We start from the raw sequence: 13453 nt of genomic DNA on the forward strand, positions 1-13453 counted from the left end.
TCCCTTACAAAGGACATTTCTTTTTGTGGGGGATCTAAACCCATGCGTCCTACGACTTTAACCAAAATCCTAAAGCTTCGCCTTCTTTTTTTTCTTTCTTGCTAGTCCTTACTTCCTCTTGCTACTACCTTACTTCCTTTGCTTCGTACTAGTAACTTTGACGGTAAATATTATAGAATTTCAATGAAATCTATCAACTTTATTTTAGATAGAAATCCCTAATAATTTTACTATTTAGATTGCTAACAATTTGAACAGTAAATATGAAAAAGTCTCTACGAGATTTACCTGTTCGAATATGTGGTTAAACAACAAAAATTTTACTTACGCAACTGACTCTCATGTGAACCATGTTACAATTATTATTCAAATTGCTATTAATTTAAGGAAAAAATTACATCCAAAGTGAAGGAAATGAGAGTAATAGCAGGGGTTTATGAGAGAGGACTTCTTGCCGGAGTTAACCTTTTACTCAGAGAAGAGAGGCAATTTCACATAACCCGACTAAAAGAGGAGCAAAAATAATAGAAGGATCCCAATTATGTAGTAGTATCTTAATCACTAATTAGATAATATTACGTTAGTTTATAAAAAAATTATAATAAAAAATATCATAACTAAATATCAAAAATTTTGAGGAAGTGACATAAAATGGAAGCTTCCCCTTAAATAGGACTGATTGAGATGGGTGTTTTTTGTTTTGTGGAGGGTTTTTCTTTCTCTTTTGGACAACTTTATATATAAACTTTATATATATATATAGATATATATTTTCACAAATTTGTACTTGGAAATTGACTTAAATGACAAAATAACAAACCCCCTTTGCCGAATTTTGAAAAATGGACCGCCCTGTCTTAATCGAGGCCTAACTTTGAACTGGAAAGCAAACTGAACAAGTCTGTGTCCCAAACCTCGTCTCATAGCAACTATGGACCAGATGTACCACCTATTGCTCCAACACTTTGCTGTACAATTTTCATTTCCTTTTAATTTCCTAAAAAGTCCTCCCAAAAAGCTTTCTCATTGGCCAGCCAAAATGTATGGGAAGGGCAATTATGAGTCATACATTAAGTGGGTGAATTGCTCGTATTGACAAGCGGATATATACGTGATCAGTTGATGTTCTTGATGTTAAGTTTTATTTTAATTCTTCATGAGATGCAACTGAACTTTATAAATGATTTTAGAAAACTTCAACTGTAACTTGATTAGTAATTTTTCGAGTAACAATGCAGATGTTATAAGCATTTCTGTTGGATCATTACAAATGAGATCAAAGCAACTTAATAACAAAATGTGGCATTAAAACACTGCATGTGTGAATCTTAACATGAGCGTTGAAAATTTGCCTAGAAAACTTTATAAATAATTGCAGAGAACTTTTATTATAATTTAATTAATTTTTTTGGAGCAATAATGTAAATGTGAGTAATGTAAAAGCAATGCATGTTATCATACAATGAAGTATATTAAAAAAAAAAAAAAAAAAACCCTTTTATTTAAGAGAAATGAGAAAGCCTTCAGACTTAGCCTTTTAAGCCAGTTTGGCTTCAAGTTCTATGAAAATGCAGTGGTGTTGAGCTCTCCTTAGGCAGAGAAATCAGAAATGGGCCAAGTCATGGTAATATTGTGAGATCCACTTTGTGATGATTGTCACTTCTTTCTTCCTCACATCTTTAAGCCATTGTGGATCTTCCTTACTTGAGAACCTCAGGTCCACGTGGTGAGCCCCTGCCAACAGAAATCCAATAAAAAATTATGAGTTTAATTATTTAATTAATATTTTAATACTCTTTTTTATGTGTGGAGTGAGTCTCAACACAAAATATTTAATTGAAATTGGAGGTAAATTTCAAAGACAATGTTCGAACTAGGATTTATGCTCTAATTCAATGTTAAATGATCACTTATTCTAAATTTGAAAATATAAATTATTTTTTCAATATCAATTTTAATATTAATGTTACTTTACAATCAAACTTCCAACTAACCTTCTTTTGCAACAATAGCGACTATGCTTTTGGATATACTCTTCAGCACCCTAACAAAACAGCAAAGCGATTCAAATAAGTAATGAGTATAACTTTTATACCAAGTCCTTTATAAACTGACATGACAGTTTTGATGACATTTATTACAACAACCATTAAAATGCAGACTGTCATGTAACCGTTCACGTGATACTCATTTTCACAAAACGTAAAAGTGTCAAGTGAATTTGTAGTAAAAACTGTTGTACTCGAAATGAATGATAGAAGAAGAAGGGGAGAGTTGAGAGAGATGATACCCTCCACCACTCCAAGGGTCCCTTAAGCCATTAAAGAAGATAATGTTGCTCCCAAACCTTTTCAAAACCCTGTGGATATCCTGCTCGAAATAGACAGACATTGTATGAGGGATGGAACATGATGGATGATGGTGCAACATGCTAAAATGATATACCCACATGGCCACCAAACTCAGAAGTAATCCAATTGGGTCGGGGTTCAATGTCAAAGCTATTTTTGCAGTAAGTGACCCGAGCTTTATAGTTCCACTCTGAAGCTGGGAATATGCTCTCCTTATTGTTTCCACTTGTTGGCATTATCATCTCTGTACACGCCTGCAAAAAAAATAATTCCCTAGGTAAGTGGGGTGGGGGTACTTTATATTGAACCTACCTCAAACTTATTGTTTTTTATTAGAAAAAAAAAATGTTATAATGTAACGTAAAGCGAGAGTAGTAATTTTGAGTACGTGTTTATTAATGTTTTTGTTTTGAAAAGAGAAAACAAAAAGGGAACAAGAAAAATGTTTCATGAAACAAAGCTAGAATTTTCTTGAGTTATTCCAATCCAATTTATAAAACAAGTATACATTCTTAGAACATGTTCTTACATGTATTTTTAATAAAGAATGTAAGGAAAATATTATTAAAAGACATGCGAGAATAACATATATCAGTTGTGTCGAAGAATTTCCTCCGATTCCAATTGGAGGAAAATAAAAAACTATGGCACGACATTATGATTTTGTTATTTCTATGCACAACAACTACGCTTAAAATGACCCTTTTTTCTTGGTCTTACCTTTGTATTTGGCTTTTTGTTATTATTATTATTATTTTATCTTTTGTGCTATTTTTTCTCATATGGACCCGGCCCATTGCAGGAAAGCAGGCTTGCTAGGAAGAAAAAGTTGGGCCTTGAAAAGGTTATTGTGCACGAGTAGAGCCTTTACATCAAACTTCTATGATGACATAAATGTGTCCTCTTAACTCTACATAAAATTTGAAGGGGACCCAAATATGATGAAGGTAACAAAGAAGTAGTGAAGTTTCAAAATAAAGGCTCTATTTATTTCGATGCAAGTATTTTCAATTTTCTTTGATTTTTTTATTATACTTGGAAAATTTTTCAACCGAATAACAATTTCGGACGGTCAATCGTAAAATACCCCATTGTTTTTTTGTAAACTAATTACCTTTTATTAAGGCGTAAAAATATTTTATGTCTATAATCCTCTCTTTAAACCTTCTCTATGCAAACATCCATTTGCATGTTTGCATATTGTGGAAAAATCATATATATATATATATATAAGAAAAATGTGATTTCTTAAAGTGGGCAAGTGATAATTGGGTGAGGATAAGAATGCTTGTGGGAAAAGGAATTTTGATGTTAGCAATAGCCAATAGGCTCCAAAGGGATAATGGCGATGATTAATTAATTAATTATTAATAATTGTAAAGCTCAACTTTTGCACATGGTTTTCTTGGATTCTCTTACATGCTTCTCTTTATTAGTGAAGATATTTTGATTCAAACTTACGAAAGTGTGCTTTTTCCTTTGGTGGGGTTGTGGATCAAATAGCTTCCTTTTCATAGGCTCGTGGATTGCGTTGTAATACTATTTATTAAGAATGAGAAAATGCATTGTTTATTCTTTATAGTTTAATAAATGGGTCACAAACGGATTAATCCGATTGACCAGATCTAACTCGAACATAATTTGTTTTAACATGTATTTATTATATAAAAAATATATAACTTTATATACGAGTCAAACAGGCTAACCCGTTTATGTCAAACTTTAACTTCATAATTTTATATTAAATTTACGAATCAACATGTAAATAATTGTAACTCTACTTACAGCATTATAACCTAATTTTTGTTCCTAGACGCATCCAACGGTTAAGATGGACGTGGATGCTCGTGCAACGTGCTCGTGGACATTTTTATGGAACCTAGAACTCGGAATTCACAGAAAAAAAAAAAGAAAAAAAAAAAGAATAGAATATATATCCTGTACCTGCCAACCCCATCCACTGAGGTCATGAGGATCGGAATTATCGTTTAGATTGAAGCATGTGGCAGTTCCACTGTGGTTATAGTAGATGTTAGCTGCACCGTACAACTTTGCGAATGTGTCATTTCCAGTCGTTGGATTATCAATTGCCTTACACATCTGCACCATCCACACAACACAACAAGGTCAAAAAGTGTCTTAACGACTATTATACTCCTCAAAGACCTAAAGAAATTAGTTTTTTTTTTTTTTTTTAAATGATTTTTTTGTCTTCTATAAATTGGTTTTAAACTATTTCTAATCTAATCTATATATTAAACTCACAATTTTTTTTTTTAATAAAAAAAACTTGTTATTTTTATATGCAGTTTTAATAAGTTAATAAACCATGTGATTTTCCAAAATCGTATGCTCTAATATCATATGTCAATTTAATAAATTTAATTAAAAAAATCAATTCAATTTAAAATTTATTTAAATTTTGTGTCAAATTATTTTAATATTAAAAATAAATAAATAAATAAATTAGTACCTGTTTCACTGGGTACGCTGGCAAGGGATTTAGGAAATTTGAAGGAGTGGGATAATCGGTCATGGCCGTGTAAACGTATGCAGTGTAAAGCCAAGTCTCTAAATAACCTGCGTCAATATAATTCCTATAAAAAGAAAATAAAAAATGAAGTTAATCTCTAATTAAATTATAATATATATTATGTATATAAATAAATAAATAAAATTGGAAGTGAATCTTACTTGCATATTCTAAATGATTTTCTAAGTAAATGGAGTCCTCCAGGTTGTTTTGCTGTATCTTCTATTTGTTGCCAAGAACTTTTAAGCACTTTGTAGCAGCTCTCGCTTTCGCTCTGAATTTTAATTTACACGCCAAAAAAAAGTCAAGATGCATGATTTATTAATCACATTGTTTTGCATCATATAATATTGTTATTAACAATAAAGTAATTGTTCTTTTTTATAATGAAGTGCATGTGGGGTTGGGGCATGTAATTCTGGAATTTTGCAGATTATTACTTGTCGTCTTTGAATAAGATGAGAGTGTGACTGTTGGACTTTAGTGTCACGGGATTAATTGGCCTAGCTGGGACATTTTCTTTAAACCTCATCTTAAATGTCTTTTGCCTTGATCGATGGACCAAAAAAATGAAAATGAGAGAGAGAGAGAGAAAGGGACTAATGCTTGGGAGCACTGGAAAAAAATGTTCTCTGCCATCTCACATCACATTTTCCGAATAAATGACGTTCTAAAGTGTTAGGTTATCTCATATTGGTTGTAGAAAAGATTGATGGTTAGTTTATAAGTGTAAGGAAAAATCTCATCTCTTGACTTAGTTTTTGGGATTGAAAGAGGCCCAAGAACACCCAACATTGGTATCAGAGCCCAGATTCAATCAATAAATTTTGGCTCAACAATCCACGGGCGAAACAGGTTATTTCTACTCCGACCTAAGATTCGATGTATGATGGCGAAATTGTTGAGATTATTCCATATCAGTTGTAGAAGAAGTTGGTAGTCAATTTATAAGTGGTAAAGAAAAGTCTCAAATTTTGAGCTAGTTTTCCTGATTGATATAGATGCCCAAGACCATTCAAACTTGAGAGTGGGATTGAGATTCTTTACTATAAAGCTGAATTCCGGGCCTTATTGCACTACAACAATAAGATAAGTGTATGTGAGTGCAGGGCTCCACATGAGACCTTCCTTGCGGTCACATCAACAAGGCAATTGTGTTGCACTTAATATCTATTCGTGGGTCGGGCACGTGGGTTTCGTTGTTTGGAACATAAAAATTTGAATAGCCTAATAACAAAAATAATAATGAGAAAAACAGAGAGAGAGAGAGAGAAAATGACCCTATAGTCCCGAGTGATGATGTTGTTGAAGCTATATGGGGATGTCAAATTTCCAAAATTGAGAATTGGAGATGAAGATGCCAAGGCTCCAATGGCGATGTGCGGATACTTCAACCTAAACCATGCTGCCAGCACTGCAAAAACCAACAAACTAATTTTACGTTATTTCTCACTATGTCCAAAACGCATTCATTACGTTTACAAAAACAAAAAACAAAAGCAAAAGCAAAAGCAAAAGCAAAAGCAAAAGGATTGATGATGATGAGATTGGCTTACTTCCTCCGTAGGAACCTCCAAACACCACCACAGGAGAGTCGGTTGCTGTCAAATTTTGCTTAAGATCAGTGATCAAAGTGGCATAATCTGCCAATGCCTGTGTGGAGCTCAGATATCCAAGTGTACTTGTATTGCTATAGGCAACATCTTTCTTTCCCCCAAATGGCATGGATTTCCCATAGAACCTATGCTGCAATATATTTTATCCAACCCACTCTTTCATATAACTTCCACTAAACCTTAAAACAAAAACAAAAAATAATTTTAAAAAAGTAAAGGGGTTGTTAACGACCCCCTTAATTAAGAGTGGCCGACCACCATTTTACCTTGGGTCAACTCATCAACCTTTGAAGTTGATCGACTACCCGTCAGTACGGTTGTAATGACCGACTACTAATTAGACCGCTCCACTTACTCTTATCGGTGGCTGCTACCTCTTGAACCGTCAAAAGGTAGTCACACCACAACTTCAAGGTAGCTGACCACCACTCTTAAAGGGTAAGGGAGTTGCCGACTCAGTCTAATCACATCCCGTAACCGACCATCCCTATTCCCTCGTTATCTTTTAAATGGGTAAATGGGTGGTTGGCCTATCTAATCACTCCAATGGGTGTTTAGCAGCATATTGCATAACATTTCTTTCAATGATTCTGATGAGAATCAAAATTTGCATTTCTCGTATCTCCGGCCAACTTATTCAACAACCAATCAAAAAAACGTTAGGATTTGTAATATATATCTAGTTTAGATCAAAATTACCTCGATGAAAACAAGAAGGGCTTTGAAATGGGGTGCGTTTTCGAACATAAAACCCGTGTTCTGAGCAAACCATTCTATATTTCCTTCATTTCCAGTGTAGACGAAGATTGGGGCATTCTTCTCAGCACCTCCCCAATAGGTGTCATTGATCAGATATCTCTGCTGAAAGGTTTGGTAGCTCTGGGGATTGAAATTGAAGTGGTCAAGTGTTTGGGTGAAGTAGTTTGTTTTGTAAAGCTGGTTTTTGGTAGAAACCAAGAGCTGCTCCGGCCGAATTATTGAAGAAGGAAATTTAGGAGCAAATTCTGCAACTGAGACTGTAGAAGACAACAAAGTGAAGAAAGAAAACCAAACAAGTAAGAACCCGGCAGCCATTTAATTTCCTTGTCTTTCTGGGTTCTATTTTCTGCAGTCTGCAGAGAAAATGGCAAGAGAGAGAGGGAGAGACACAGAGAGAGATAGAGAGGGAATCTCAAAAAGTATACAACATCTGATCTATGGATAAAGCCATGGAGGTTGGTTTTGGCTGAAATTTGTTTAGCCTTCTTACTAGACTATTGACTATAATTAGAAGGAAGTGGTGCTCAAAAACTGCTCGTGGGCAGCTGGCTCCTCTGTGTCTCTTGAGAAAGTCGCCGTGTGTGTCCTTGCCTATATGGAATTATGTCTCCTAATTTTTAAGAATAATGTGAAACATTTCACTCTTATTTCTTCTTTCCATCATTGAATGAGAATGATCAGATCGCATCCATCCGTCTTTTTATATATATATATATATAATGACTCATATAGATATAGATAGTGACACTTCAACCAATTGAAAATAAGAATTAGGATGCTCTTCATTTCAAATTAATTGGATAATATCTAGTTAGTTAGAGTGGAGGAGTATTTTTGTCCCTAAAAAAGTGAAAAGACAAAAATATCACTCCATTATAACTAATTGGATATTATTCCGTTTATTTGAAATGGAGAGAATTTTGTTCCATTAAATAAGGGTGAAAATCAGATGGAATCAAATGTGGTGCGTATTAAACCTTGTCACCAAGTGTTCCTTTCGCGTGCACGTGTCACCTAAAATAAACTATTTTGTTTTCTAATAATGCTAGAAATTATACTCCAGCATGACATAATCGCCACACCAACATGGTGGTATAATGGTGAAATAAAAACATGATTTCTAACATCAAATCATGATAGTTACACTATGTTATATTTTAATCTCACATGAAAGACTTTTCTAAACTTTGTAATCTCCTCGAAACTATATATATAGCATAATGACATAGAACATGACATACTGACCCACAACTCATATGGGTGATATTGCAATTATAAAAGTTTAAAAAAGACATATCAAATATTCAATTGAGTTTTTATTAGAGTATATTTGAATGAGCTTAAAGTTAATCATAGGAAATTAGGCTAATTTAATCTTCATCAAATCCCTAATTTTAGAGTCATTCAAATATACTCTAACAGTTTTAACTACACTTTCAGCGGTGAATATTATTTTTTTCAAGCTTAAAAAACACCCAATCCCCGTATAAAATCAAAATCAAGCATAAAATATGGATTCAAGATGTCACTTTGACCATAATATATCTTCTTGGGGCTTAAAATACGGGCTGATCGAACCTCGATGTTCATCCACTAGTCTATAATGTCACGCACCTTTTCCTACCTCCAATCTCTCTCTATGTATATAATAGATTATGTTAGGTTTATGTTATGTCGAGGTAATGATCCGAAATATATGTAGGGAGAGAAAAATTTAGAAAAAAAGTTTGCTAAGATAAGCCGGAGATAGTTTTAATGTTTAAGTTAGCATGAATAAGAAATAGTTAATAAGAAAAGAAAGATGGGATTGAGTGGAAGGAGACGAAAAGTCTATTTTTACATGATATCTGCTACCTTTTATAATAGTCTTTCATAACCATTTATCTTATTTTATGCCTCAATATAATTTGAACCCAACATGCGACACTATAGTTGGCAACATGAACGGAACAGAGATATTTTATGAAAGGGGTCCAGCCTTTTTTTTTTTTTTTTTTTTTTTTTTCGGTTCTTTAGAATTTTTTTAATTAAAAAAATATATTTTAGTTGTTTTTTATGAACTAAAGACTAGAGCAAAAAAGGTGGGCATTGAAAGTGAGGACAAAAAAAAAAAAAAAAAAAAAACCTTAATGGGTATGGCCCAAAAAAATAAATAATAGGGTCAAAAAATTTTAAAATAAGGGTGGGGAAATGACTAAAATTAAAACTTAACTCTTTCTCTTTTCTTTTGTTTTTTTTTTTTGGGGGGGGGGGGGGGGGGGGGGTGTGCATGGCCTACCCCAGTTCCCCCTCTCTCCGTTATTGGTTGGCAACCTCTTACAAGACTCACGAGCCTCAAACGAACCCAACACAAAATTAGCCAGTTAAAGTTCAGGAGTCTAACCCGTTTTATTAAATTAATCGAGTTTGGATTAACTTATATGGTCTTATACCCATACTCCGGCACTCGAACATAAATTGCCACCCTAGTTTAACAGCCGAGACTTTGCTTCAGCAACAATCAAAATTGAGAAGGCTTAAAGAAAAAATAAAATATATACATAAATAAAAGAAGTTAAAGTCATAGAATTACAATTTTTAATATGATATGTAATTGAAGCAGGTATATTCCCCATGAGCTTAATGCGACCCTTAAATAACCAATGATCATAAATAATTGGTGAAGAATCAGACCCAAAGATCTGACTTATATGCTGTTATTAAATTTAAAATAACAATGTGTAAGCTGTAATTTAATCAACGATCAAAATTGAATCTTAAAGTTGACTTACTTTTTTTTTTTAAAAAAAAAAAAAAAATTTCAAACCAATGTTAATAAGCGTATTATAACTTTTATTAAAAGTTTTTTTTTTTTTTTTTTTAAAAAAAAAAATTTGATGTCCCAGCCTACGTGCCAATTATTATGTTTGCAATTAAAATTGTGGAATACCATGTGATAATTCACATTACACTTATTAAGTAAGTTTATCATATTGATGGCTAATTCATATGACATTCATTTTTACCTCCCTTGCCATTTTTCTTTGTTTTTGCCCAAAAAAGAAAGAAAAAAAAAAGAAGTTAAGTCCGATTTGATTAACTTGGCTAAATGTATGTCATATGCTGAGATTCTCAATCAAACTTGTCCTAATTTAACCCGATTTTAATTTATAGGGGGCCCGCCCCCAGTCAAAAGTCCATCTAAGCTTCGCAATATACCGGGACCACAGGATTGGTCCCAGCAACACCCAATCACAAGAGTCGTTTGACCGCCACGTGATCAGTCTTACGATCCCGGCCGCATCCGATTGCTCCTCCTTCTCTTTCTGTGTAGTCACTTTAGACGCCCTTGTACCAGCATACAGTCTGTAGCGATCAGAAATCTACGAGTAGTAGTAAAATAGAAGCAGTGGAGGCCATCAAAAAGCTCTTACAAGGCTATGATTTGCTTTCCTCTCAGTCTCACTCACTCCCACAAATCTCTCCAGATCCACTCCATTTCGCAGAAATCCAAAATTCATGAGGTTGTGGATCTAGGTTCTACAACTTTCGACTGATAATGCCAAGGCAGAACCGGGGGGGGATGGACTTGATGATCCCCGGGAAGATCAGAAAGCGAGGGTGCACATCATCGGCGTCGTCCTCCTCGTCGATAATCCAGAACTACAGGTTCAAGAGGGCCATACTGGTGGGCGGCAAGAGGGGCGGATCGAGCACGCCCGTGCCTACTTGGAGGCTGATGGGCTCGTCGCGGTCTCCCGCGTCGTCTTCCGCATTGCGCAGGGCCGTGGAGTCGCCCAAGTACCCTGGCCATGGCGCTAGAACGAAGCCGGCCCAGGCGCCGGTGTCGGCGAGGAAGCTGGCGGCGACGCTGTGGGAGATGAACGAGATGCCGTCGCCGAGCGTGAAGGAACGCGCCGACGAGAGGCGGCTCAGAGCCAGAGAGAGGATGGCCAGGTCCGTGCACTCCGGCTCTTTGCCTCCGCATTTGTCCGATCCGTCGCACAGTCCCGTTTCGGAGGTCCGTATTTGCTGAATTTCGCGATCTTGTTAATTTTTTACTTGGTTGAGGAAATGGTTGTAAAACGCTGTCGTTTTTTCGCAGAGGATGGATCGGTCGGGAACAGGTAGTCGCCGGAGAGGAACGCCGTCCGTTTCCATATCTCAGAGGCTTAGGCTGACGGACCACCACCATGTCGGACCTATTGACGCTCTAAGCAATGCCAGTTTAATGGAGGTATATATGAAGTATCAAATTTACTTCAATTTTTTTGGATAGCTGCTAATTCATTCACCTAAAACATGATCGTATTGCAAAAGTCCTGCATTGATTTGTATTTGGCTGAAACTCGTTTACAGAATCTCACAGAGAGCCTCAATTGTGATTATTTATAACATAGATGGGCTAGCATTTTCAATACTGATTTGTATTCATTTCATGCAAGAGGAATTTTTGATTTACATATATCTGTTATTTGATTTTGATGCAGATTGAGAGTAGCAGATCTCGAGCGCAGACTCCTAGTGGATCGACAGTCGGAGGGAAGACGCGGTTGAAAGATGTGAGCAATGCTCTAACCACATCCAAAGAGCTACTCAAGATTATCAACCGTGTGTGGGGTCACGAGGATCGGCCTTCGACGAGCATGTCCCTGATCTCTGCCTTACATGCAGAGCTGGAGAGGGCTCGTTTGCAGGTCAATCAGCTTATCCAAGAGCAGCGCTCGGACCAGAGCGAGATCAACTATTTGATCAAGTGTTTTGCGGAGGAGAAGGCAGCGTGGAAGAGCAAAGGGCAGGAAGCTGTTGAGGCTGCCGTTGAGTCCGTTGCGGGAGAGCTTGAGGTGGAGAGGAAGCTGAGGAGGCGGTTGGAGAGCTTGAACAAGAAGCTCGGGAGAGAGCTGGCGGAGACAAAGACGACTCTTGTTAAGGCGGTGAAAGAGCTGGAGAGTGAAAAGAGAGCAAGAGAGATAGTGGAGCAAGTGTGCGACGAATTAGCAAGGGATGTTGGCGAAGATGAAGCCCAAGTGGAGGAGCTGAAGAGAGAGTCTGTGAAAATTCGGAAAGAGGTTGAGGAGGAAAGGGGGATGATGCAGTTGGCCAATGCTTTGCATGAGGAGAGAGCTCAGATGAAGCTCTCGGAGGCAAAGCATCAGGCTGAGGAGAAAAATGCAGCTGTTGATAAATTGAGGAATCAGCTTGAAGCTTTTCTGGGGACCAAGAGATTGGTAGAAAGAGGGGGACGGAGTTCTGTGAGTCACCCCAATGATAAAGACATTGCTGCGTTGTTAAGTAGAGCTCGTTTCAGTTCCCATCCGAGTGAAGAGAAGGAAGAGGATGGAGGAGAAGTAGAAGATGGAGAAGAGTTTGAAGAAGACGACTCGGCTGCTGAAAGTGATCTTCATTCAATAGAATTGAATATGGACAACCATAACAAGAGCTATAAATGGATTCATTCTTCGGGTTTTGGTCGTGATCCGAGAATGGTTCAAATCGACGAAGAAGAAATCAAAGGAAGGAAGTCTACGTCCGGAAGAGCACCAAGGAGAAGCACTTCTCTGCAAAGAAGTATATCCGATGGAGTTGAACTTCATCATAACTCGGATAGGTCAGACTGGGGGAGATTCTTGGAACTGGAAAGACAAGCTCAAGGAAAAGGGTATGGGGATGAACTGCAGGGGTATAAATCAGTGAAGGGTCTGAGGGACCAAATGTTGTCTAGCTCTGGTATGGGTATGGGGTCCCCCAGAGTTTATGCTAGTCCAACACGGCAAATGGGGGGGCCGGCACCGCCCTGGCCTTCCCGTGATCTTGTCAACGCAGTTCAGGAGAGACCACCTGCAATGGTGCTGGGTAATGGTCCTAAGTCAAGGCTAGGAGAAGCCAGAGGTGAAAGCCACAATGCAAGAAAATCCAGGCGGTGAGAATGCTGTACGTGCATTTTCCAAAGCCGCTTGGCTTGATGATGATGGAGGGTTGCTATCCCTCATGGCAACTCAATTTGCATTAGAATGTTTTCCGTTGGTAGGAATATTTATGTCCACTGTCTATAGCTCTTTTTTGTAGAAAGTTGTACTAATTAAGCGAAGTTTCTCCTCTTCAAGTGCTATGTATTTCCTTATTTGCACCTTTCCTTTTGGCCCCTTGAAGGGCATCTATATCTGACTTTTTTGGAATTATTCTGCCCAAGGCCCCAAAGTTACCAGGAAATTATG

At 36.8% G+C, this 13453-nt stretch overlaps 2 protein-coding genes across 3 annotated transcripts; one reads left to right on the plus strand and one right to left on the minus strand.

Annotated features, from left to right (window-relative positions):
• Positions 1-1367: 1367 nt before the first annotated feature.
• On the minus strand, positions 1368-7900 carry LOC132162074 (uncharacterized). 2 transcript variants are annotated; one of them, XM_059572320.2, is made up of 10 exons: positions 7200-7895; positions 6441-6630; positions 6165-6298; positions 5046-5158; positions 4825-4948; positions 4296-4451; positions 2450-2605; positions 2291-2370; positions 1995-2044; positions 1368-1734 (listed from the first exon to the last, which is right to left on the minus strand). In XM_059572320.2, exons 1-10 carry the CDS (start codon positions 7572-7574, stop codon positions 1604-1606), a joined length of 1509 nt encoding a protein of 502 aa, XP_059428303.2. In that variant the 5' UTR covers positions 7575-7895; the 3' UTR covers positions 1368-1603. The 2 variants fall into 2 exon arrangements, with proteins under 2 accessions (XP_059428303.2, XP_059428304.2); XM_059572321.2 differs by lacking the exon at positions 1368-1734 and having other exon boundaries at positions 1994-2044; positions 2291-2359; positions 7200-7900.
• Positions 7901-10592: 2692 nt separating this feature from the next.
• LOC132162040 (golgin family A protein) lies at positions 10593-13421 on the plus strand. Its single transcript, XM_059572287.2, has 3 exons — positions 10593-11259; positions 11344-11475; positions 11729-13421. The coding sequence occupies exons 1-3, from the start codon at positions 10798-10800 to the stop codon at positions 13160-13162; spliced, it is 2028 nt and encodes a 675-aa protein (XP_059428270.2). The 5' UTR covers positions 10593-10797; the 3' UTR covers positions 13163-13421.
• Positions 13422-13453: the final 32 nt, after the last annotated feature.

This window comes from Corylus avellana, chromosome 10, assembly GCF_965113065.1.
Source record: "Corylus avellana chromosome 10, dhCorAvel1.hap1.2, whole genome shotgun sequence".
Taxonomy (NCBI): domain Eukaryota; kingdom Viridiplantae; phylum Streptophyta; class Magnoliopsida; order Fagales; family Betulaceae; genus Corylus; species Corylus avellana.